This window comes from Fringilla coelebs (assembly GCF_963513975.1).
Source record: "Fringilla coelebs genome assembly, chromosome: 9".
NCBI classification, from domain to species: Eukaryota; Metazoa; Chordata; class Aves; order Passeriformes; family Fringillidae; genus Fringilla; species Fringilla coelebs.
This window is the reverse complement of record NC_140067.1, coordinates 14420566-14448234: the sequence shown is the minus strand read 5'-3', so window position 1 is coordinate 14448234 and position 27669 is coordinate 14420566. Positions and strand designations below refer to the sequence as shown.

Sequence of the window (27669 nt, the reverse complement as noted above, 5' to 3'; positions counted from 1 at the left end):
TTTGCTATTAAACCATTTACCAAAGAATGGATAGGCAAAATTCGTATGTAAAGAATGGAAGGCTGGAGTCCATCCTTGCTTGAAGGAGCAATAGGGAAGTTTTCAGGGAAGTTGACAAAATGTAACTCTGACCAAGGAACTGGTGTAAAATGAAAAGCAAATTTATAGTTGTTAAATGCCCATAGGCTCTAATGCTCTTGCAGGGGGGTTTGTTTGACCAAGAAATGCACCACATGAACTGGGACCATCTTTTCCATTCTTAACCATAGATATGAAATACAGAGCTACTAAACAATTCTGACTATGTCCATCCTGATTTTTCATGGAAAATCCTGTCTAGCAATACAGGTGCATTTTAAAGATAAAAAGAAACATAGAAAATTTTCTTATTCCAAGTATAACGTACTTTTTTCTGTCTCTCTGTCTCCAGTTCAATTTCATTTCTGTTTTGGCTTGAAACTTTTGATACTCTTCAAACTCCTCTTCACAGTACTTCAGATATTTGACTTCTCTTTCGAAGTAATCAAGTACTTTGGCATGCTGTAAACACAGTGACAAACAAGGGTCATTACAGGCTCAGGGACACAGATCTCTTGCTGATGATCTGAATGGTATTCATATTCTACCTAAACTGGAAATATAAATATTTCTATTTATCCCAGTAGTTTGCAGCAAACAATACAAAGATGTGACAAACAGTAGTCACAAAGAAACCATAAGGTATCATACTTTGTAGTACATTATGAAATTATTTTATCTGGGATTCTGTGTTTTAGATTTTGTTAGTCTCTTCAACAGCCTAGTATTTTTCAGTGAATACTTTGGTTACAATGAACATAATCTAAACATTAGTGACTGTTCTTTGGTTGATAAACCCTAAAGAGTTTAATTCCAAAGGACAGGTAATCTGTGCAGCAGCAATGTGTTTCCTCAGATCACTCAGCTCCTGCCTTGCTTTGGATAAGATTTTTTACTAAAATGAAGCTGCTGACGTGATGTTTTATTGCTGCCCACTGCATCTCTGTGCATGGCAAACCTTTATGGGATGTTTATAAACTATTTAAGTGCCTACATAAACAGTAAACTGCAGTAGAATGGAAAGATGGGTTTGTGATGTAAGAGTAACACACTAGACAGCAGGCAAGACTGCTAGACTGACACACTAGCTCAACCTTTGGCTGGCAGGTGGAGGAAAAGAAAAACTGAAAACTATGTAGAAAAAAAGGGAAATCAAAACTTCTTGCATTGTTCCCATGGCCTTTTGGTACAGATAGTCCTTATTTCAAGAGCGTGAGTGAGTGGGAATGTTGGTAACAGTTTTCAAAATGCGCTTTCACTGAACTAGAGCCAGATATGAAAACATGTCAATTGAATTGCCAAATTATAAGGAAAAAAAATTTACACAAATGTGGACAAGAAGGTGTAAAGAAAAAGGAATTCAGTATATATACATTGCTATGCACTCTAAAACATTTTACTGCATGAAAGGTGTAATTTTATGGATGTGGCAAAAAATGCTGACCTCTTAAATGTGTTTTCATGTAGCCAGATTGGAACAGTGGAATTCTGGCCCCTATCACTGGGATTTCCTTTAGGTGACCCTTATCTCAGCTCTGTACAAAGCCACAGGCTACAGGTGATCTTTGGAGAATATGGCTATACTGATCTCAAATTAATGGCCATTATTTGAAGACATTTTTGTCTAGGCAGACTTGTGTCTGTGTTGGAGTTTTCAGGATAAAGTGTCAAAGAGATTTAATAAAAATTCTTACTAACCTCATTACTTGAAGGGTGACATAATGTTTGACAGATTTCCAAAATGCGCAGAACTCCAACATTGTCAGAAACAGCCAGAAAATGCTGCTCTGTTGAAAGATATTTGACAAAAAAAGTATAAACAATCCAAATTCCAACAGCAACGTGAACCTCCACCCAAAGACAAGCTAAAGACAGTTCTTTTTTTTTTTTTTCTGGTCTTTTTAGTTTGTTGTTCACTGCAGCAAAAAGAAAAATAACCTTCTTAATCTGTTATTTTATTAATACCTTTCAAGTTTTTCTTTTAAAAGACTTTTTTTAAAAATGAAATATTTTCAGTTGCTTTTATGCTATGGTAGTACACTTAGAACTGAAGTACCCATTTTTGTATGTATAGTGTTAAATTTGTGGAAGTATGTACTTATATAAGATCATTTGTGATAAGATTTGTGTACCTCAGAGTCATGAGCCATTTTGCAAACAGGGTAGCACAAGCACCATCCACACACCTGAGACACTGGAGGCGCTGATGGAAGTGATGATTGATTTGGAGATGTTCTGGAAATGAGATGGCTCATGAGTTTTCTGCAGCAAGTCCCAAATATCTATATTTCCATTGTCTCTGCCAATGAAGAAAACTCCTGGTCTTGTTAAGGACCATTGTCCTGCAGTGAATCTTCCTGCAGAGCAGCTTGACTGAAGGATTGGTCCGTTCTTAATTTTTTTTGTAAAACAAAAGATAGACCAGACAATCAAACAGTACTATCAAGTCACTACTTCAGATCTTCTGTCTTGGAAAATGCTCACAATTTAAATGGCCCCATTACAAAAATTATATCAATGGCAAAATTCTGGCTGCCTGCTGCTGATAAAAAGGAGGATTGTGGGGAAATAAAAACCCTGGTATCTCACTTCCAGTCTCTTCAGGTAATCTGTCTGTCTGCTGTTAAAACCTGTGGTCTGGAGATTTTTTCAGGTGCAGCTAACCTGGGTTCCTGTATGAGACACTTAAAACCCCCATGTTTCTTTGTTTTCATGTGATGAAATAACCTTGTCCTAAAATACAAATTCTTCAGATTTGTTCAGCAGGCATTTCCCTGGCAGGAGAAATGAATAGTTGGTAAGCTATGCTCTTTACAAGGTTGGAATTTAAGAAAGTCACTTCACTTTTTCTGTAAAAGGCAAGTCTACTAAGCTTTATCTAAAGTAGTTCTCTGACATGAAGAAGATGGAAAGCTTCTTTTATATCTGTTTTAAGATTTGAAGCTTCATGACTTACATGTTTCTGAAAATAGAGTCTCTGAGCCTATTATAGTCCTGTCTTGTACACCTATCACAAATGTTACTGCTGTATTAAAGTAACTTACTGTAACTCCTTCTTTCCAAATGGCAAACTTCTGGCCTCCAATGCTTAGAAAGATATCTTTAAAAAATGGAGAATTCTGGAGAGTATTGATAGTTTCAGTGTGGAGGGAGTATTTCTGGGAGTGCTTCTGACCTAGTGGAGGAAAAAGGCAGTTGCTTGGTATTAGTGCCTTAGGGATGAAGAAATTAGAGTGCAGGACCCACCACAGCCCTGGAAGACAGCAGCCTCTTTTTTTTACTCACAAGGTACAGGAATTGGATTTGCCACAAATCTAGTTACTTCCATGATTTGTGCCAATATCTTTGTACTATTATCTCATGCCAGCTAAAGTGCTTGCACTTTTGAGGGTGTACTGGTAAATCCAGGTGTTATCAGTGAGAGAGACTATTAGAGCTATGAGCAAGAAGACAAAGTAAAGACACAAATATTTTTAAGTTAGTAATATATTAAGGCTTAAACAAGTATTGAGAAACTTGAACTTACTAACTGGTTTTGCTGTATTAGTATCAATTTTCTTTTTCCATTCAGAATAAACAATTTCTCCATCCTGTAAAGTCAAAAAAATCAAACAAATGCTAAGGTTAGAGCTTGGTGGCTTATTTCAAACTGATTTGTTTTTAAGCTGGGATTTTTCTTAATTATAACCACTGATGCCAAGATGATTTTTTGCCTTTTCCTTTATATACCTTTTACATAAAATTTATGTATCCTCAGTATTCTTAGCATGCATACTTGCTAATAAGTCTAATAACTTAGCACAGTCTTAGTGCTCTGTTAGGCCAGGAGAGCAAACATCTAAAGGCCTTGTAGTAGGAGGCTGGAAAACCCTGCACTACCTTGGGAAACCAAGGTCCTCTCTAGAACACATCCTGTAAACTGGAGATTTGGCCCATCCAGGGGGAATTCCTCAGATGGGGGAATATCATGCCATTCATCCAGGCCTCCCACTGGGGATAAGCTAATTTGGAAGGTCTATAAATTGTAGACAAGATCTGTTGTGTGTGTGCATTGGGTCATATCCCACCTTGGCAAAGTGGCGCACCGGTAATGATCCCTATCAAATACCAAGGTATATATATACCCCTTACACCTTAACCCTGCCTGGCTCTCCATTTCTAAGACCAGGGAAAGGCATCACCATCATTAAATATGATCTGAGTAAATGAAAACCTGAATTTGCAGCCAGTGACTGAAAGCACGATATGGTTTTGCATCGCTGTTGTTCAGTTCTGTATAGCCAAAACAGCTTTACTTGCCATGATGTATGCCAGCAGTCCTTCCTGCAGAATTAGGTGTGTGGTTTTTGATAGTTCATGCTTTGCTCCAGTTTTTGGGGAAAAGCTGACTGGAAGCAAAAAGGTATCTAGGAGCCTAAATTTCATTTCCATATGAACTCAGAATTGGGAAAGGCCCATGAATTTAAGAATAGTTGGAATTTCCAAATGGGAAATTAAGTTGGGGGACAAACTGTAGAATAAAAGTGTCATGTGGGGTGACACTTGAAAAAATTACTAATCTTTTGTGTTCTGGAATAAGGAAATACTCTTTGGTTCCTAATAGGTGGTTAAGCTCAACATATTTTGGAAATGTCTTATAATTCTGCTCTTCAAATAAGGGTTCATAATCTACTGAATATTGGAGGTTTATTATTTTGAAGCACGTAGCTAAAAGTATTAATAATGTATTAATTAATAATATAATTAATCAATATTAATAATGTATAAAATGGAAGAAAAAGGTGGCATGTTCAGAGAGATCTTTTTAGTTATAACTGAAGAAAATATGCAAGTCCATACATTTGTGAAAACTCTGTTATTTAACTCTTCAGTCTTTCAGATATCTTGGATTAACATTTTCATAGGTAATACATTATTTTCACTTACTTCATTTCCAACAAAAAAGTCTGTGGATATATTCTCTAGCAGTTCCAGATTTTTGCTGGATAAGGTGCTCATCTCTGTAAATGGGCTCTCTTTGGTGGCTCTTAGTCCGCCCCGAGGTCTTACCCTCCCTGGGAAATGACAGTGACATCTTTTTGTTACACACTGGAATTTATGAGACCAAGCAAATCCTTTGTAAAGGTAGTTTGTGGATAAGGGGAATTTCGAGAAGAGCTATGAAGAAAGACTGCCAAGTAAAGTAGCAGTTCTGTGGGTTTACTGTTTCCTGGTGGAGTGTCCCCACTGCTGCTTCTCTGAAGTCAGTGCTTCTTATACGCAGACAATGCTCAGGGTAGCACCCTCCTGTTCTGTGCCAGTGTCTCTGTGGAAGCTGCCCTTACACATCACCCATAGCTGCCACAACCAGCAGCTAACATCTCTGCTCCAGGGAATGGATTATGTTTCTAAAAATAGTTTTCTGTGATGGCTGAAAAGGACATATTGTTTCAGGGATAAAGAGATTGGGTGAGGGATTTGCATAGGCTTTTAAGGGAAACTGGATAGAGTCACTGTGTGTATGGAATTGCTCAGTTTGGATTTTTACATGTACGTCTCTTTGTAGTCAGTACATGTAGGTCACACACTGAATACCACTATAATTAAGAAATCTTTTTCTCCAGATGTGTTTAGCTAGACAGTATTTTGTTGCTCAGCTTTTATTATGTATATACTGAAATACAAGCTTATCAAAAACATGTTCCTCTGTAAGGTGTAATAGCAGTATTACCTGGGGGTTTGTAACGATACTGCAGTTTCCTTAAACTGATTCTCGTGGGACCATACTCTGTGTTGTTCTCCCTTTCACGCAGATTGATCTGTTCAGGAAGAAGTGCATTTGCTAAGCCATTTTGTCAGATCTTCGAGGTACCAGTCTAAATGACTTTCTACTGTAATGGAACAGATCTTTGCAGTGTGTTTGTAATACTCCACAAACAGTGTTTGCTGCCTCACATACAAGCATGGAAAAAATAGTGGTTTTGTTTCCTTCTTCCTGTAAGAATTTTGCTTTTTTTTCTAGCAAAAAAGCCCAAACAATCCAGCTCCAGTGGTCATGCTTGTTCAAAAACTGTGTCAGCTGCAGGTGTTCTGAGCAGCACAGATCAGCATGTCTAAAATTCTTTTACTTACCTAACATTGTTTTCATTCTCACTTTTTTTTCACAAACTGCTACGACCGTTTTCATGAGCCTGAATATTGGTTTGCTAGTAATTATGGTTCTGCTGATCATGACCATGTTGCACTATTTGGAACCCACTGAGATAGACAGCAGAGCATCTGAAAAGGTTGACAGGAACTTACAGTATTTACACAACTACTTCTGCACCTACTGCAGTTTTTTAGAAGCAGTCGTGCTGTTTCTCATGAATTAACTTTTCAAAATGCATTTTCTTGAAGTTTCAAAGGAATGTTGAAGAATTTAATTTCATAATCAGAAAGAAAATCACAAGGAAGTCACAATTTGCTGGAAAAAATAGAGTTGGGAAGCAAAATACATTCCTATGGAATTCTGGCCAAATCTACAGTTTGGCTCAACCCCTGTGTCCTGTATTTGTGGACACTACCTTTATGAGAGGTTTCCAGGAGAGATCTAAATCCTCATCATTGTCTAGATCATCATGGGGCATCTGAGATCCTTTCTCCTCCTTTATTTTCTCAGATAAAAATTGTTCACGCCGTTCAGTGGACGGAATATCCCAAAATAATATTGAGCTGCAAAATAATTGTATAATGTACATTTTATGGTGTTTTGGTTTGCAGCTACATGCAATTTTCCTTACATTTTAAAGCATGAGGTTTTTTTAACGTTTTATCTTCAAGCCTTATATAATAGTAGAGACTCTGAAAGTCAGACAAAGGCTAGATAATTAATTGCTTCTTTTGCAAATGATGAAATAAATTTCTTCATTACCCTTTCATCAGTTAATTATACCAAAGCAGCTAGATAGTATTCATACAGTTTGCTTATGGATGGTTACTGTGTGAACTTACTGGCACTGCCTGGGTGAAATTCCTGAAGGCTGTAGCAGGTAATTTAGTAACTCAAATTGAGGTTCAGTCCCAATTTTTGTGTGTACCAATTAATTTGCTGATGTTCAAGGCAAATGGTCCCACTCATATTTGTCATCTCATTGGATTCTTCAGCCCTCCAATTGTTCCTTTTGTTCTACTCTGGACATTTACTCAGAGGTTTGATATAGCCAATGAAACTTTCCTCATTGCTGATATCTCTTTCCCTTTTCTAACAGGAGGAGTCACTCAGGGACCTGTGCTCTTCAAGTATGACATTACAGTGACTTCCCCGTTCTTAACTTCAAAATACTTTCAATTTGGAACCCTGGTGTGTGAGTAGTTAAAATAATTTCTTCTATGTGTATTACTTACATTACACTGCAAACTTGCTAAGAACTGCATTTGCAATCTTACTTCTCTTTTAATTCTTCAAAGTCTTCTCTGTTATTTGATCAAGAAAAATAACTTTGCATCATCTGACACTCCCTTTGATATAACTAACAAATATATGGTTGAGCCCACCCATACAGCCTTGAAGCCTTAAGTCTTGTGACATCATCAAAGGTAAACACTTATTTCCACTTTTTGCATTCTGCCCCCCTTGCTAGTCTTTCACACAGAATAATAACTATGATGACTATTTGGTCCACAAAAGAGGAGATTCACAAAGAGTAATTATGCCAGCTAAGTCTCCAAATTTATATATAGTTTAAAGTATTTTTGTAGAATAAGCCTTCGAATCTTTGAACAGCTTTTTGTGCGTGTTACACAAACAAATGCAAGTGTGGGGATGTGGCTTTCCAGGCCAACATGTGTGTGATCAACACTCTTCTGAAGGGGATAGACACAGAATATAAACATATATATGCAAGGGGTTTCAGTTGATAAACTCTTAATGCCTTTACTGTAAAGGGTTTAACTGGGCAAGAATGCAAAGTGCTTGTCTTCTGTGTACAGAATTTCAGCCACTCAGGATATGCTGATAGAATCCAGAAATGTGCCAGTTAAATCATGGATTATGCCTCATAAAGCTTTTCAAAGGAAACTGGAAGATGTTTTATAGAGTATGTATTGTACATACCAATCAGGGGAGCAAGTTACAAGCTGCAGGTTTTTTTCATCTTTGTTTTGGTTTTCCTGAAAATAACAGTAATAATTATTACAGGGGAAGAAGATGGTGAAAGAAAAAAATCACACTCTGATATGTAAGTACTTCAACACATAAAACAGGCTACTAGAAATTAAGTCACTGTTTCTGCTTGGCTAAGGTTTGAATATCAGGGCTTATTAATTTGCAGTTATAAACAAAGGCATTTTACAAATATGTTTCAAGTGAACTGATACCAGCTTTGCCTGCTACACACCTTAAATTCTAAATTAATTTAGCAGGCTAAATACTTAGCTCTTTAATTTGCCATGTTTGTAACTTTTTTATGCAGCTTAACCAAGGAGCCAGTAATTGAGAAATTTATCTCCAACAGTTCAGTGTAGTGGGAGCGATGTGCCTTTGCCAAGTTTACACCATGGGTCACCTATCTTAAATTATCACTTGGCTAGACCTCTCTGTGGGATTGTAGTGGTGCCTTCAAATGTTAATTATTGATAGTTTAGTTTGTGTATGTGGGGCTCTGCAGGTTTAATGCTATTTATCATTTACCAAGTAGTTATTGGTTTATAGCAAATTAATTTTAATTACTCAGGAAAATAAAGGAAAGGTGTCAGAGGTAACAAGGGATTATGGGCTAATCAAATCTAACTTGCAGTACATAAAAACAAACATATTTTGGCAAAAACTGTACTAATCAAGTATGTGGCAAAATTTCAGCTAATTTTTCTTTTTAAGCCAAATTAGGCCTACTCGAATTTTTATTCACCAGTTTGTCTGGAATCACAATGGTAGTAATGCAGGCAGGCAAAGCTGAATTAGATTCTGGGTATAACTTTGAATACTTTTTCATTGATATGTAATTATAAAGCTGCTGAGTTCAGGAACTGTGCCATAAAAACTGCTATGTTGTGCAAAGGCTAACACATATTCAATGTTTATATAACAAAAAGTACCTCCCAGTACATGTTGCTAAATACTGGCAAAGTGATTCCTTTGTCAGTGTTATTTATTAAGCATGGGTCTCCTGTTTCTGTTATCCCAGATGAACGCAAAAACAGCCTTCTGAGCCTAAAGTTTGACTAAAAAAAACCCCACCCAAACAACAAAAACCACAACAATGTTCTGTTATCCAATCCCTTTCTTCATGCTTTACATCTGGTACCGGTTAGTATCCATGACTATTACTGCATAAAATAATAATGAACTGAGGGATCAGCTGCTATTTGATGATATACGTGTGCCCCTTTTCTCACTTTTCTGGAAATGCTACTAAGGACTGTAGTTTCTCTGAAGTCTTAAACCTTTTTCTCAAAAATTTATTGGTATATAATTTCCATAAACCTTTTAAAAATTTCAGTTTTCTTCTTTTGGCCTGCTTTTCCACTGCCATCATTTTGCATTTCAAATTAATTTAGCACCATTTGCAATACTTTGGTAGTAAATCAGCACCCAGTGCTCCTATAGACCATAAGTACTTGGAGCTTTAAAACCATAATGGAAAAAGTAAGTTTTGAGTAGACAGGCAGCATCTAGAAAAATTAGAGTGACTACAATAATGCCATTCTTGGGTATCCAGATACTTAGGTAATTGAAGTTATTGCTTGGAATTCTTAGTGACAAGTTAGATTGCTCATAGTAGAAATTCAATACATTTTAAATATGAAAAGTTAACTATAATTTTGAATTATGCTTGTCTGTAAAGTTATGAAAATTTTTTCCAGTATTAGCAGATTCATTTCAGACTGAGAGCACAGCAGAGTTGTAAAGCACAATGAGCACAAGAGGCACCAGATTATTAGTATTTGCTAAATGCAGTGAGAAATAATGAATATAAATAATTGACTCTTTAGTATTTTCTCTTGCGTTCACATTAGGATTTCTGAGATAGTAGATTAGAAAAGCAATAAAAAGAGGAGAAGTGAATTTTTAAACTCACCTCGGTGTTAGGTGGTAGCCATTCTACATCTGTTGCTGGCTTCATATGACAATGTGGTGTGGAAGAGCCTGCACAGTGTCTCACTAGATGTGGCTCTGTGCTACTGGGCTGGACTTGCTTAGGTGATGGCTAGAAATGTTTTAAGAAAAGATATCTTAGTGTGTTTTCAAAATAAAATAGTAGGTCAAAGACTAAAAGGTTACTTTGCATTCTCTTAACACTTTTTCATGTATTTCAGATCAGTTTATAGCACTTTTTAGGGGTCTAATACCTTCAATTTGAGAACAAAAAAGGAAAACATCAAAAGAGGCTTCTGGATATAAAGCTCTAAAAAGATTTCCAACATGCCTCCACAGATATGTAGACATCATTAATGTCTCCTCTCCTCTTAGGGTTTTCTTCTGCTTATCCTCCTTACTGTTTTTTTCCACTGAAATCATCTTCTCATCTTCCAACCTTTTTCTTTGTTCATAAACATCTAGAATACTTTCAGTATTGCTTTCAGTAACAAACAACATCTGTATTTAACAGGCTTTGTAAGGTAAGAGTGGAAGGTATATTGGTGCCCATTAAAGAACAGACTCACTAAAACATAAGTTGCACAAAATGCAGTAAAAATTTTAAGCTGTACTAATCAGGTAGAAATTATACCCTGATAATTGTGATAATGGTTTGATTTCATGAACTCATCAGGTTTCTTATCCTTTCTAGTGTCTCATTGCAAAGATTATCTACTTCCCTCTTTTGAGTCAGGATACTCTCACCTGTTTTTCCTCCACAGACATACAGATACACTGCAATATACTTACAACAGAAGCATTTAACATATTAATAGCTGTTATCTTGATTTCATAGAATCATAGAATGTTAAGGGATTGGGGTGGACCTTAAATATCATCTAGACCCAGCCCCCAGCCATGGACAGGGACATATCCCACTAGCCAGGTTGCTCAAAGCCTTTTCCAACCTGGATTTGAACACCGTCAGGGTTGGGGCATCCACAGCCTCCCTGGGAAACCTGTGCCAGTGTCTCACCACCCTCACAAAGTAAACAATTTCTTCCAAATATCTAACCTAAATTTCCTCTCTTTTAATTTTTCCCCATTTCTCATTGTCCTGTCACTACAGTTGCAAACCAAGAGTCCTTCTCTGGCTTCCCTCTAGATTCCCTTCAGATACTGGAAGGTTGCTATGAGGCCTTCATGCAACCTTCTCTTCTCCAGGCTGAACAGCCCCAACTTTCTCAGCTTGTCTTTGTAGAGGAGGTGCTCCAGTGCTCTTCTCAACTGTGTGGCCCTCCTCTGGACTTGCTCCACCAGTTCCATGTTCTTCTTGTGTTGGGGGCACCAGAGCTGGATGCAGTGCTCAGGGTGGGATGCCACCAGAGCAGAGTATGGACCAGCACCTCTTCCCGTGCCCTGCTGGCCCCACTGCTTTGGATGCAGCCCAGGATTCAGCTGGTGCTCTGTGCTGCCCGTGCTCACTGCTGGGGACCCCTGTACACCACACCAACCATCAACCCCAGCGTTACCTCAGTCACCACTGCTGCTCTTGGCTCACCCTCTGACGAGTCAGTGATTTCCTCAACAACAGGCCTTGTACTTTGCAGCTTTTCTTCGTGTTTAGAAATATCCCACAATACGACCTACAGTGACAAATTACTGTGTTACAGATTATATTTGTATACATCATTAACACACTGCACGTTAATACACTTTTTTTTCCAAATCATGGAGGTTTGGGGAAACAGAGGAAATTCACTTTCTGCACTATAATTTATGAAGTCTTTAAAGTATTTTCTCTTCAGCTTGATGCAATCAGAAGAAAGGTTACATTTGTCTCTAAAAACAAGTCTTTACGACTTGACCTATTTATCAGTACTACAAAGCAGCATTGTATGGTAATGGCTCAGCTATGGAATAACCAGACATAGCTTCAGTCCAGGATAAGGGAGCTTTAAGACTCTGTGACATCTGTCTTCTGTTTGTCACTGTGTTACCGTGGATGTTGAGTACATCTCTTCACCCTTATTTTTATACTGGAAGAAAATACAGAAATATGCTATTTTATTTTTAAAGATCGAAAAACCTGTCCATCAACACAGCCACCAGCAATGATATTTGGATTACTTGGACTGAACTGAAAGCAGCAAATGTCTTCAGGAGCCTTCAACACCAACTAGAGAGAAGAAAAACAAGATAGTTGAGAAATAGTCACACCATTTGTTTGTTCTCATGTTTTTCAAATACTTGGCATATTTAAAAGTCGTGATTAAATACCTGGAGGCATTGAGGGTGAAACAAACTCCAGAGAAGTATAACTGACTGGTGTAGCAATGATTTATTAGAAAGGTTATCTTGCTCTTCATAGGAAAGCTGCTCTCTTGCTGACAGTGCTATAATCCCTAATTAAAAGAGAAAATAAATTTTCTCAAAAGAGACAATTCAAGTTTCAACACAATGATAATTATCCTAAATGACTTATATTTATACCTTCTGAATACAGTGAAAAAACCCACCAAGCAGGGAAGAAACCCCAAACAAACCAACCATGTATATTTCTTTTTTTTTTCAGATCACCTTTGAGGAGACTATTTTTGTTACTTAACATTAGGTTATTTTAAAATGAGTCATAGAACCTATGCATCAGGATAAAACTCCTCTTTTTTTGCTCATGCTCCTCAATGATGTAATACTGCACCTGAAATGATGTGACAGGCATATTGTCCTGGCCACCCACCATGAAAACAAATCTTTGTAACCCAATTCATTTTCTTACCCAGGCTGCAATGTTGGCTAGTAGTATGCTGGGAGCTGGGGCATTTTTATAGAACCTAACCGTGCCTTTAGGTCTGACTGTGCAGAGCAATAATGCACAGCAGGGAGCAGGAGCTGACATTTTGTGTGTCTTGTGATGCTCCCTGGCACTCGGCAGAGCCGTGTCCCGCTGTGGCTGTGACATTCCTCACCAGTATTACGCAGTGCTGCAAGAGCCAGGCATGGGCACAAGCACAATGGTATGCAGGGCCTGCTGAAGAGTCTGGCACCACAACCCTGCTTAAATGAGCCTCATGGGGGGGAAGTTTCTCTCACCTATAATCTCCACTTGTACATTAGGGTAAAGTACTTTGCATGGCCTATATGAATTCTAGAAAGAATTTGTCTCGTTTTTCATTTTGCCTCAAATTGCCAATTCGAACAGGGATACTAAATCAGTTTTGATTTCTTTTTAAATTTGACAGCTGATGATTTTATGAAAGATGCATATTTTATAGCTGTTATATAATACCCATCACTGAAAACTCAAGTCAGTACTGTTAACTGCATTACCATAAATGGTTGGATGCCAGCGAACGCAGCTAATGGTTCTGTTCTTGAGATACTGCACATCTGTAAATAATTGGTATTCTTTAAGATAAACATCTGGCTTGCCTTCTTCTTGGTCTTCTGCTAGGGCCTTCCAGTCATCAAAAAAAACATTCATAATTTCATTTTGCTGCAGTGCAATTTCCACTCTGTTTTGTGAAAAGAACAGTTAACACTTCAATAATCCAGACGTGACTACTCAATAGTAGAATTACAAATATTTCTGTAAAGAGGTAGCTTCCATTTTTCACAAAATTTTGGTCACATTAGTTTAAAAATTGAGTGTTAATTCCTCAATGATGTATCACTGCAAGGAAACAATCTTCTGTTTAAACAGAAATAGCTACTGTATCAAGAATTTAGCTTCAGTTCTTTGTGGACCAAGTACAGAGCAATTGTCCAATTCTTTGTGCAAAAAAAGTCATTAAGCAGGACTTGTCCCACTTAATGGGACATGGCTAAGGGCATAATCATGGGTAGGACAGAACCTTTGCTCACTGCACAACCATCTGCTTGAGTGGGCAGTGTTTGAAAGATCAGCTTTGCAGTTTGTTTGAAAAGACCTATCACTATCAACTTTAGCAGTTCTGATATCTATTTAAAGCAACATTCATATCTATATAGCATAGACTTCATGGGTATTGTCATATAAACAAGTATAAAGTTATTGTTTGTTAATATTATAATAATAAAAAAGGAAAAAAGTATATAAAAACAAAAAATGAAATTGGTATTTGACTAGACCAATGATCCATTCAGGCAAGAGTACTTGCTTGTATTCTGTATTATTTCAGGTAGTCTTCAAGTGTACTGCTGCAATAATTTTACCTTATACATACTGTTGTAAGAAATTTTTTCAGCCTCTGAGATGACAGACTCTCTGCTTGTTCTTCATTTGACAACTGCCTTGGATAATACTGCGTGGATGCATTTTTTGGATAGGTCCTACCCAATTGGAATAAATTTGAATGTAAGTACAGAAAACATTTCAAAGACAGAAACCTATGTAATGTGTAAAATTTAAATGTATCATTTTTCTGGGTGCTTTTTAGAAAACATTTAAGAAAAAAGATGCATCCAATTTTGTTCTAATAATCAGTGGGTAACTGAATAACTCCAGAATTTTAGTTAAGAAACAGTGCATAGCTTAATAAATCAGCTGAGAAATGTTTTGTCATACTTACCATTTTGTCTGAGTACTATTTTCTCTTAGTTTTGGAACCATTTGCACCCCCACATCCCTTTCAAGCAATTTAATACTGAAAGTATCATCTTCATAGGCTGTGCATTCAGCATAGCTCTCTTTTTCATCTGCAGCATTCTTGTCAGTAAATGTAATGGGTGCACCAAACTTCCTGCGAACTCGAGAGATCTTGTACTTAATCTGGAAAAGATACATTTCCATGGCTAGCAGAAAAGAAAGCTTTTGGAAAGTTCATTCTTTAAAATGGCTGCATTCATATAATTGTAGAATTAGTTCCATTAACAATTTCTGCATTGAGCTTACTCATATTTCTGCATTTTGAAATTCTGAAGTGCTCTTCTAAATAAACTACATATGTAAAAGAAGACAGGTTTATATTTGTAAAACTGGAAGTTGTAGCATTTTTGGATTCCTGACAGTAGGACAAGAGAATTACATTTTCTCATTCATCCAGTATCAAAACTGCACATTTAATTAAAGGATTGATTTGCAGAAAGCCTTATATAATACTAAATTAGGCTTCCAAGACCTATCCTTCCAAGACCTGTCTTGACTTCTGCCCACAAAGAGAAGTAGGCACTTGATTTCGGGCAGTAGAGAGGTATTGCTTTGTCTTGGTTTCATATCCAGGTACTTTTTCCCAGCACCTCCCACAGAATTGGAAAGGAAAGTAAGCTAAAAATACTTTTGAGTGGACCCTGCCAACAATGCAGAATGCAGAATATGGAAATCTTGGAGAGTGCATGTATTAAATTGAATGACTGTGAAATAGCTTTAGAGCAATCAGCCATTTTTTTAGGTGTATGCAAGATGTTCCATTGCTGAGAACTATCAAAACTTTGCCAGTATTCCCTGAAGAGGGACTTAGTTACTGAGTAAAAATCACGCATGGACAGTTAGATACTTGGAGATGCCCAACACATCACTAATTAGGTGATGGCTGTGAGTGGATCTACTTTTTGGACATATAATCTTCTCTCTCTCTCTCTATATATATATATATATCTGTAGATGTAATTAACCAAAAGTAGATGTACTTAATCAAATACGTCCTTCTGTAATACCTGTCAAATATGTCAGCTTGTAATACCTGTGGATACTTAAAGACTGTTGCATGCTACTTAAGTGCCATTCATATACTAGAACTGTTCACTGAGCTTCATGGAAACAGAGCAAAGACTCCCATTGACATCTGGCCACTTGGTAAATTGAGCAAAAAATGGCAGAGGTGCCAGTGATCAAAGATGATCAGGACTTCTGACCTTAAACCTTAAAAAGTAGCTATGTCCAAGGTGGTGATACATGCCTAATTTGCAAGACTTAGAGAACAGAGTACAAAATAAGAGTTTCTGCAGCACTTTCAGCTTTTGCTAAAAGTTTAGCTGTTTCTCTACTTCTGTTAATTTTCTTGAAAGACCTCAAGAAAAACTAGGATTGCAGCCTCCAATTTCCCGACTTGTTGATTTTTTAAAATAGACATAGGGGGTTTATATTTATTTCATTGACTAACATCTGTTGATTCTGACCTTTGTGTCCCTTTCTGTAAAAGATTCTTCTTCAACTTCCTTTTCACTGCCAAGGGAAACCCAAGGTTTGCGGGCTTCCTTAGTTTCCTCTATGTCTTCTTCTTGTTCTTGTTCTTGTTCTTCTTCTTCTTTTTCTTCTGCAGCTGGTAAAGACTGCGATATCAAACAGTGAGAAATTATACTTTTTAAAAAATTTTATCACTGACATGTAAGTATTAATTAGAAACCCAGGTTTCAGTCTTACACATTCTTTATTTTTGTCTCAGTGCAGCAAGTCTGGGTATACTGTGCCCCTGGGAAGGGCTGGCATAGGTCCTGTTCATTTGTGCATTTGAATTTTCCAATAATATTTAATATTTAACTACTAAAGAGAGACTGTTGTCTTGAAAGCAAATCATTTTATATAAAAAGAATTTATAGTGATTTTTTCCATTAGGCCCTCTAGCCTGGAACTGCATTTTACTTTTCTTAATTTTTGCTTCTCCTGATTCCCTGATGCTGGATGGCAAACTCATATTGAAAAATTATATAATCTTTCTATAAACATTCTCCTATGGTGCAGTGTACAAGTTCTACTTATCTAGAGCTATTTAGAACTCAATAACATTTTCATGATTTGAAGAATATATTCATAGATATTATGAAAAATAAGTATAACACTTCTATAAAAATGCTCTATATGTTTATTTTCCTCTTATTTTTATGTCTGAGAAAACTGATTATTGGCAGAGAAAATGAATGCTTATGATAAAAATGTAGCATTGGCCCTCTGAAGTAAAATACAAAAATCTAATTTAGCCCTTCTCAGAATAAAATATATTTTTACAGTGATGCACATATTTTTCCATTATCAGCTAAACCATTAGAGAACTACTGGGTGCTTAACAATAATATTCCTGGCATCTTTGTTTGAGACTAGATTCTGAAATATTTATAGATAGAACAATGCTCTGGTATACTTGGATTTTACCTTTAGAAAGTTTTCCTTGGCTTCTTCAGAAGCAACAATATAAAAGTTCTCTCCATATTGGAAGACTGGATCAAAAACTACCAAGAGTTCTTCCCCGGGATATTCCTATTTTAATGAAAAAAAAAATAGTGGAAAACTGAAAAGAAATAATACTCAAAACAAACATAAGGTTGTGACTGGAAAAGCTACCACCAATTTAGTATATGTGGGGTTTATGTTGTAATAAAAATAAGTCTTGGACAAAACTAATCAAAGAAACTATTTTAATGATTCTCAATACATAGGCCATGAATTAGGGGAAGCCAAGTATGTGGAGCTCTGTCAGTTCACAGAATCAAAACTAATATATGTTACTTTTAGCATATTTTCAATCTGAAGTTAGTAAAAAAAGAAATGCATGGCAAGCCATGAGAAACTCTGAGTCAACAACGGTCCATGACCTCTAGCACTCAGATATTACAGCACCAGTGTGTTTACACAGAGTCAAACAAGAACAGACCCACTCTTCAAAAGAACGGACACTCTGAGAGCATAAGTCTTAAAGTGAGAGTGAAATGTGCTACATACTAGGATAACTTTTTTGAAAGGGTAGAAATCAGAAGATTTAGCTCTTGTTTTCAGGTCTTGAATTATGTCCTCTTTTTTAATACACTTGAAATTATTTTCTTCTGTGACATCTTCATCAGGTCGGCAATTAAAAATTTCTTGGGTCTTTGTAGTCAAAACCAAAGGAAAGATTTCTGGGTGGCCTTTGAAGAAAAGCAAAATTGCATGATAACTTCAGAGTGTTGTTTAAACATGCTCATATACTTTGATAAGTCTATGTCTTTATTGTTTCTAGCATAATGCCTTTGAATCTCTCAGCTTTATTTTTGTTATTTTGGAAGGCATGAAATACAAATTATGTTTACTTTATTAATCTTTGAAAATACTCTACCCAACATTTTGCACATAATGAATATGGTTTCCCTGGTGTGGGGGGGCTCTTTTTCTTCTTGATGAACAGGTTATTAACAACTTCAGTGAAAAATCTTTAATGGGTCGGTTTTTAATATATTAAGGGCAAAACTGCGTGGTTCTGACTTAAGAAGCCTTTGAATAAATACCCTGTGGTCCTTCCTTGTAGGGCAGCACCATATTAAGCCAAATCTAGGTGAGGATGCTTTTCTGATTTTGGATCTTGCTCTCATTGAGTTCAGAGTGCAGGAGAGACTATTTCTCACTAATCAAGTGAGACTCAAGCAAGCTCACTGAGGTTAAAGTTAGATATTTATTTTCAGTTCTACTGGAGAATGTTGTTTTCTACACACATGATGTCTGTTAGGTTCATTCATATTAACTCAGAACAAGATACTTCTCATCTTTGTGCTAGCATGGATATCTTCATTGGTTTGGGGGAGGCTGGATGCAGCTGGGTGACCTGTCAGCTGTGCTCTGCAAACACCCAATCTGAGGATAGCATGCAGTGCTTCTTACTGTGTGTACCAGTTGTGTGTGAGTAGGGCAATGTGTGTAATGCTGCTCTTTCTCACGTTACATCTTCTGTCTCCAGCTTGCATTGCAGCTCTCAGGGGCCAAGATCACTCTAGGCCCAGCTGGTTGAATCCTGCCCTGAGACTCCTCCTTTGCCATACTGCCCTGCTAGCAGACTCATGCTCTGTCTCAGCTGCCCTAGTAAGAGCATTCCTCATGAAGGCCACTGCATTTTTGCCTGTGCAGGTTAACAGATGTTCATCTTTTTGGTGAACTGGAAATTAAAAGACTTATGGATGTGTACACTGTTTTACTGCACTGAAATGTGCCGGCTGTTGTGATAATAGCTGACACTTTCTATCTTTGTTTCAGTCTCTTTTCTTAGTTTAAATTACCTAGTATTTTATCTTAATTCCCAGCACCTGTAGGGCTTTTCCTCTTCATGCATGCCTTGAAGAGACCTTGACATACCTCAAATGATGATTGTGACCAGCTGTGTCAGCATGTTTTGAGAAGTCATCTCAAATCTAAGCCAACAAGGACTAACAAAACGGTAAATCCTCCTTAATCTCTGCATAATCCTATCACATAATACATTATGTTTGATGAATCTGACATTTATCCTTTAAAATCTTCCAGTGCTGCTACTCCACTGCATCTGCTCTGCCATAGTCATCACTAAAATTAATGGCATGCCTGATGTTTCTGGTGCATAGTACAATGTTCCAAGTATGGATTGCTTAGTGCCCACTACTTATTTCATGGCACATACAATCTGTAGCATGCACGGGCCATTAGTTCGCTTTCATCACAAGATGTAATTAATATTGCATGATTTTCCTTTTTGATATCTTGGAGATTTCCAGGATTTCTGTGTGGATGCTTCCAAAAAATACAGAATCATAGGGATGTTGATTGAGAAAGACCTCCAAGTCATCTGGTCCAAACTCACTGTTGCTAACACCAGACCTCAAAAATCCCAGCCAGGAGGAATGTTTGTTTTAGACATTATTGCTTGTAACAGTAAGCTTTTACAGTGCTGTTTTTTAAATGCTGAATCCTGTGTACAGCCTTGTGCACAAATGCTAATGCTGAAAAAAATCCTTTTAAAGAGATGTAGGTTTCATTGCCAAATGAAACAATACAAGCATGCATTAAAGTTAAGCAAGAATACAATGGACATCACTACAAGAGGAAACTGAGTAATACAGATACTCTAAGTACATTTTTTTCAACTCTCTATTGCTATAAGCCCAAGCCAAAAAACAAAGCAATGATCAGAATTAAAATTACATCTATCAGTCTAAAGAACTAAAATTCTATACTGCAGAATATTAGTTTTAACAGAATCTATAATGTAAGGAGCAGATACTGGAGTTCTTACATTATAAACATTTTTATTGAGTGCTCTTTCCCAGTAAAAAATGTGTAACATCTGACCATAGGCTTCACATTGTTTTTCTACTTGAAAATTGTATCTGTATCATTTGTAACAGTCAGCAGCTCTTAGTGCTAGTAGATCTTCACAAAAGACCAAGAAACTCTAAGGAAGAAGTAAAGAACACTTGGAGGCCTAAGGAGTGTGTGCACAGTGTTTTAATCTTGCACAGGCAGTGTTTGCTTACACCAGTGTTGTTTTCCTGCATTCAGCACCAGGTTCCTAGTGGTATTTAGCCGTTAGAGCGCTAATCTTATTTGCCAGTAGGTGGAGGTACAATTCTCTCTTACTAACTATCTCCTGAAACACTGAAAACACATTTTTAAAGTACCACTTTAATCATTGGAGGGATCACTTTTTGTGCGTTTTCATTACCTGCAGCTTAGCCACTTAGGTGATGCTAACCAGAGAACAATTTTCACCCAGTGCTCATAGGATTATGGAGGAAAACAAGTGATTTACAATTTCTTTTAGAATTACCTAGTTTGTGTATTCCTTGTTTACCACTCTGTTTTAGCTTTTAACAATAAGAGCTGTATTCTTATAAGACAATTAATAAGATAACCCTTTGGACCGTTCCTGTAAACCAGAGATAAATTTTACTTTGGTATCAATTTGAGTTATATCTGAGGGATAATTGCACAAATTGGGTCAGAAGAGAAATATAACCAGAAATATGGAAAACAACAAACCATTGGAAATCCTTTGGTGTCTAAGAAAAAGGATTATATTTAAATTTGGATAATTGCATACTTTGAGCCCTTAATTATGACCATGCTTAAAACTGAACTTTACTTGAACATAAGCCTAATTGTGACTTTTAAATGGTTAATCTTTTCCCCTACAAAGAAAAAAAGATGCTAATTGATGTCTGTTGGTATCTATGATTAAGAACCACAAGTGGTATGCTAAAATAATCTTCTAATGAAATTTAATAATGGTTTGACAAAGATCAAAGATTAATGAATTATTTTTTAAAATCATGTTGCACCCTATAATCTGTTATGAAGCTTATTTCCCCCTATCCCGACTCCTCTCAAACCAAGAAAAAAATCTCTTCTAAAACCCATACCTGCTTCCTGCTGCACTCCTGCTTCTCAGAGAGCCACTGTAATTACTGTGATAGCTGCATTTCTAAACAGTTTCTATTTTTTCCCATTCATTAAAAAATATTTGCTTTTTATTCTCTGCATTAGTAACACAGAAGCTTCAAACTGCTTTGAATATTCTAGAACTACTACTTTAAAGCTCAGTCATCATAGCACTTACCTATACTGGCCATAGAAAGATCAACTTCATCCTTTTTACCTGAAATATAATTACATGATGTTATCAGTAGTGTTGGTTACAGAACTAGAATGAGTAATTTTACCTCTCTCAGTTGTTTATATAAAACACCATGTTCTAATTGATCTCACGTTTTTTAATGCATGGGGCCAAAATAATTAAGGTAGATCTCACGTGAGCCCAGATAGCTGCTTGTTTCACTGTTGCTGTACCTTACATACCAAGATGTGTTTCTTTTTCCTTTTTGTGATTCCTTAGCTTTGTTTTACCTTTTGGTTTCTTTGCTGCTGTTTTTGAACCTTTCAAGGCAGTCTTGCTGGATTTGACATTTTTTGGCATTTTTTCAGGTTTCTCTAGAGAAAGATACATATCATTAATAATTTTTAATAGACAACAGAATGCACCATGTACAAGTGAAAATTTTGTCCATGACTTTATGTAGCTTATCATTAGAATAATATTTTCATACGAGGCTAAAGGTATGTTTAACAGTTTTAAATCATAAGCTGTATTTTCATACCATATGTAATAGACGGAAAAACTTCTTTTGCCCAGGGTGTTTCAAAATGAACTCTGATTGTCCAAAATAGTGGCAGATTAAATTAAGTTAGAGGTTTCTCTTACTGAAAGCTGAGGACCTGAGATAAAGTGGGAAGAGCATGGTTGAAAATTCCCCAGTTATAAACGTTTTCTCAATGTTTGAAAGTGTAAACCATTACTCAGCTGCACAAAGCATTTCTATTTCCAGTTTATTTTTCAGTGTAGCTCTGTAGAGTTTAAACTCGGGGAGAAGATATATGCCTGATTAAATGTAGCGGCCACACGGCAGGAGATGATATTGTATAGATGGGTACTTGTGTTTCATTTGCTCTCCTTCATCCCAGTGTCTGAAGAAAGGATTAGAAGAGAAGGGCAGGAAGGACCGAGTTCCATGGCGAGAAGGAAGGCGGTTCAGCCTGCCCGCTGCTCAGGCTGGACAGCACCATCATGCGGGAGGTGCTCTCATAGCAGCCCATGGCCCAAATTCTCTCAGCAGTGTTACAATTGTTTGGTGTTCATATTGAAGAGCCAGAGGTGTTCAAATGGAATGAGGACAATGGGCTCTCACTTTGTATTCTCCCTCTCCATGTTCACACTCTTAGGACTGTAAGCTGACTGGGAGAGGAACCATTTTTTAAATGTGTAGAGAGCACCTACATTATTTGGATGCTATTACAATTTTACCACTAATGAGAGGAAAGTAGATGCTGATAGGACAGAAAGAGATGGCACCCTCAGGAAAGCTGGCATGCCATAACTTGTAATAACTTGTAATAACTGTATCTGGTGATCTTTTACAGGAGCTGGAGCCTGTCTGCATGTGCACATGAACAACACATTTTCTGTCAAGATGCTTAAGGTAAAAGGTTTATAAAATAAATGTTCTGTCTTGAGGGTTTCCTTATGAACAGCCTAAAAATTGTGAGTGCTAACACAAACATGCTGTGGCCTGCGCATTTGCAATTTCAGTGGCATACCCAGGCTGAGAAACAGTGGTTTACTGTTTTGTAACACAGTTCTCAAATACTCCAGAAGCAAGCAATATAATCTTAGCTTCTGATAAAAATTTTAGCATGGAGATGGCCACTGATGGAAAGATACAGGTCATGGATTATAGCCTGATGGAATAGCTGAGGTTTGGGATATATGTTGGCCTCACGTGAACTCCAAGTAAATTTCAGTGTTGGCTTTAATGTGAGCAGTCTGACACTCTTATAACAGTTATGCATATTTCTTTTTCACTCCAGTCAAAGTAGAAAAATATACTCTATAAATCTTCAGACTCTTTGCTGAATCATACTGGATCTTGCAGATCACAGGGGCAGGCTGCATCTGTGGCATGTTAGTGTATTTCTCTCTTGTTTAATCTCTCTTGATTGTGGCAAATGCAGTCCCCTTCATTAATCTATCTGAAGAACAGTAGCAATTTCATCTTCTGTTTCTTCCAAAAAGCAATGATGACACCAATGCAAAAAAAATTAATGTTTCAGAATTGTGAAACTTTTGTAATGCATGGGTTTTTGACCAAATCCCCCCCCCCCCCCCCCCAAATGATATATAATGAATCTAAGGAAAAAGTTGGCAATTTTTTCTGCCCTCCTTCTCACAGTCTTTTTGTCAAATACAGGAGTAGAAACACTGCTAAAATAGTTCTGTTTAAGCCAATATATTTTCATTCATATATAGATATATATTTCATATATATACATATGTATGTATGTATGTATGTATGTATGTATGTATGTATGTATTTTTTTTATATTTTCATAGATATGTATAATCTTTCAAAGGAGCCTATACAATCTATACAATAGGCTCACCTTATGGTTCTGAAACACTCAGGGCCACCTCACTGAGAGTGCATATCAACTCAGATGGTCAAAAGAGGCTACTTTTTCCTTATTTAAAAAGGGAAAGCTGTGCAAAGCTCTTTCTTATCTATCTTCTTGCATACTTTACATATAAAAATTGTGACCCATTTTGTAAATGGGTTCTGTGACTATTCTAATTTGAAACCAGCATTTATGCCTCTGTATAGAAGAGACAGCCCTCCAGGACAGGAGGGCAGCTGTTGTAGAAATTAGTTGAAGGACAATATAAACCATCTCATATATATTCCAGTCACAATTTCATAATTATGCACTGCAACAAACATGGTTTGGAAATTTTGAGTGAGTTCCTCTGAGTATCCTAATCTCTAGGTCACATGAACGGAGGAAACACTGAGAAGGCTGACAAAAGTCACATCCTATGTTTAGCAAAATAACTACCAAATAAAAATATCCCTTTCCTTTTGGTGGATTTCAAGCATATTTTACCTATAAAAACAGTTAAAACTCTTGAAAATGGTGTCCCAGTAATCAGTTCCCCCTCCTTCACTGAAAGGAGGAGGTACAGAGGTGTTTGCTGCAGTACAGAGAGCAGGGCCATGGTGGTGAAGCTGGTGTCAGTACCTGGTGCATGTATTTGCATTTGTTAATACCAAAGTGCCCCTGTTTGAGGGTTGCAGATGAACAGAGCAGTCAGTGGGACTGGGGTGCTTCCCTCTGGGATGCACAGGGCCTGCCAGCCAGAAAGCAGATAGAAAATGACAGACTGCTTTTCCTCCTCTACAACATCCCCAGCACCCTCTCACCCTGCCCCTCCGTCCGCCTGTGGCCAATGGATTGCCAGTGCTCAGGAAACAGGGAAGGCCTGCAGAGGAAGAGAAAGAAAGCCTGCAGAGCTCCCAGAAACTTCTCTGGAAGCATAACCAGGCCCACAGCCATTTACAAAGCCTAGGTGCAAAGTTGTTTTTACACAGGAGTATGGTAACGTCCAGGTGTTCCTTCAGGAAGCACACACACACACCAAACTTTCAAAGATGTACTGAGGAGAAGCCTTTTGTACCTCACCTCTACCAAAAAATTATAATAGAACCAAAGTCCCAAAATGTAAGTTAAAAGCTACTATTTTCAGTAGTTACCTCTTAGTTTGGGGGTTTGCTTTTTTCCCCTCTTAGTTTTTATGCAAAATACTCAATGTTATCAAGAAAGCCATGGAAAAGTTGTTCTATATTAGTAGACTGTCTAAAAATGTGACCAAAATGTTTAATTTTTTAATTTATGGTTAGTTCCTATTCTCTTTCTCTCAGGGTGTTTTTATACTGCTTATTTAAAAAGGACTTGTCAGTGCACACACAAATGTATTATGCCTTTCCATTATACTTAAAAAAACTCATGATTCTATGACTGAGAAGAGGTTGGAAGCAACATTTAAACTAACATAATTTGTAAATTTTAAGAGTGCAAAATCTATATAAAATTATAGCTTTTGAAAATTAATTGTCATAAATATTGCCGTGTATTTTATTTTTAGAAAGTAAGTAATATTTAGGTTTCATTAATTATGTTCAGCCTAGTTTTTCAGCAGTTTTTCAGTGGAACACAGTGTTACATTATGTAATTGCTAAAGTCTGAGTAAATATTTGACAACTTTGTTTCACATTTAATAGCCTAGTTGTTTACAGATGGCTCTAATATTTTGAACATCAGGCTTAAGAGGAAAAAATAAGGTCAGAGTGTTCTCCAAATCATTTAATGTACTGAAATATTTACAGCTAAAAACAAATCCGTGAAGTTGCTAGGTTCTGCAAAAGGCAAAAACTAATTAGCTGTCAGTTCTGCAAAAGATGCCGCCTGATTTTAGGACACAGAATGATTCATTAGCTGCCTAATTGAATGATTTAGGGTCAAGTTTGTGGGCATTACTATTTTAGGACTGTAATTTACTATAATTTGGAATGACAGAAGAATTGGATGCATGTCCATTTTACGAAAGCACTACAAGGAAAGGATCAAAACCATGTGCTAATTGCTTATTTTGTTGTATCTCTAGCAAGCTAAAAACCACATTTCTGTTGGCAAATATTTCAGACCTTGTTTAAAATACCATTTTGAAAATCACGTTGTCTCTCCAGAAATTCACATGCAATGTTGCCTTTAATTAAATTTGTTCTATTTTGCTCTACACAAAGGGCAAATAATATAAAATTATTAAAAATTATTAATAATCCTTGTGCATATTTGGACACAGCTTCACTGTATAAGTTGTAGGTAGTAAAGCTGAAGTTTTGACAACTGCCAAATCATTTCAGCATATAAATAGTTCCGTTTGAATGTACCTGGTTTCACGCTTACAACTTTTCATTAAATCAAGCTTACCTGAGCCTGGTGTTTATTTTGTTATTTGATAGAAACCAGTAGGTGTAGTTACAGTATCTGGGATGGTAAGTACAAAATGTGTAAAGTTAGGTTAAGAATTAATAAGAAAGCCATAAGATAACAAAATGGAAAACTTCATTAGAATGTTGGCTAATACTGTGTTCTGATTCTCTCCTTTGTTTTACTTGAAGAGAAATAGATTAAAATTGGAAAAGGTACAAGGAAGGCTGAAGACATAGAACATATTTTGTACTGGGAATAAACTAGGATTATTTTTAGCCTGAGAATGATATGATACAAGTCAGTGAAATCACAAGAGACACAGAGAAAGTGACCAGGAGATGCTGATTCACGGTCTGAACATGAGATCGAGCTGGCATCACATGAGCTTACAGATGTGGAACAAACAACTGGGAACAAACAACAGGACTGCAGAAGTGTTTCATTGCACAATAAGTGTGAATTTGAAAATATACTGCCTGCGGACAGGACAGCTGCCAGAAGCACACAATTTCAGAACGTAGCAGGGCAAACTGACAGATGAAAAATTGAGGGCTACTAAAAACTATGATAATATATCTGGCTGTAGAAATTGAACCACAAATCCAAAAAAAAAAAAAAAAAAAAGGGGTGCAAAGAGTGGAAATACGACTTTACTATTATCTTACCCAGACAGAACTTCTGGTATGCACCAGTGCAGCTGGTTAGGTCATTAAAATATTGTAACAATTTGGTTGGTACTTAAAAAAGTTACTAAGGCAGACGAAGTTGTCATAACATGGTCCTGCCAGGATCCAAACGGTAACATATGTTGCACTGTTGCGACTTTTGAAACAGAAATTGTAAAAATTTACGTTTGATAAGAATTCTTTAAGCAGAGGTAAGAAAAACAACCATCTCGTCTTTGATCTGCGGTCTGGGTGGCTGTACAGGATCCCGTGCGGAGAGCGGGGCTGGGTGCGGCTGTGCCGGGGGCTGTGCGGGGCGGGCAGGGCTCGCTGCCCTCCGCCCTTCGGCACAGCCCCTCAGGGCAGCGCAGCCCCTCAGGGCAGCCGGGGACGCGCCGCCTCGGGCCCGCCGGCCGTGCCGCGGGAAGGGCCGGCGGGGGCGGCAGGGCCGCACCGGGCAGTGACGGGCTCCGCGCCGGCGGCTGTGCCCTGCCGGCTGCTGCCCGGTGCTCGGGGGTCGGGCATCGCTCACCGCTGCCGCAGCGCGGCCGGGTCCCCTCCGTGCCCTTTGTCCCCTACCTGCGCGGCCCCGAACCCGGACCGGCGCGTCCCCGGCGGCGCGCGGTTGTCATGGCGACGGGGCCGGCGGTGATTGACGGCTCGGACAGTCAATCAGCTCCCTACTGTGCAAACCCGCCCCCGCGGCGGCAGCTCGAAGGGACGCGCCGCACAAGAACTACTAGTCCCAGCATGCCATGCGCGGGAGACGCGGCGCCGGCGGGACTCTGGGGCGCGGGGCATGATGGGGTGTGTAGGCGGCAGGCGGCGGCAGTCCCCTCTGCAGCCAAGCCGCCCGCGCACCCCAGCCCAGGCACCGCCTC

General features: G+C 37.8%; 1 protein-coding gene across 1 annotated transcript; it reads right to left on the bottom strand.

Annotated features, from left to right (window-relative positions):
- Nucleotides 1-355: 355 nt before the first annotated feature.
- DNAI3 (dynein axonemal intermediate chain 3) lies at nucleotides 356-27394 on the bottom strand (the record flags this gene model as incomplete). The annotated part of the gene is given in 23 exon segments (XM_084211122.1): nucleotides 356-390; nucleotides 393-540; nucleotides 1777-1865; nucleotides 2265-2469; nucleotides 3123-3253; nucleotides 3605-3668; nucleotides 5005-5132; nucleotides 5789-5876; nucleotides 6624-6771; nucleotides 8153-8208; nucleotides 10116-10244; nucleotides 11647-11760; nucleotides 12204-12293; nucleotides 12395-12519; nucleotides 13445-13629; nucleotides 14309-14425; nucleotides 14665-14864; nucleotides 16211-16363; nucleotides 17181-17285; nucleotides 17748-17929; nucleotides 21361-21399; nucleotides 21648-21731; nucleotides 27368-27394. Coding segments are annotated over 22 exon segments (2601 nt in total). The 5' UTR covers nucleotides 21718-21731; nucleotides 27368-27394.
- Between the last annotated feature and the right edge of the window lie 275 nt (nucleotides 27395-27669).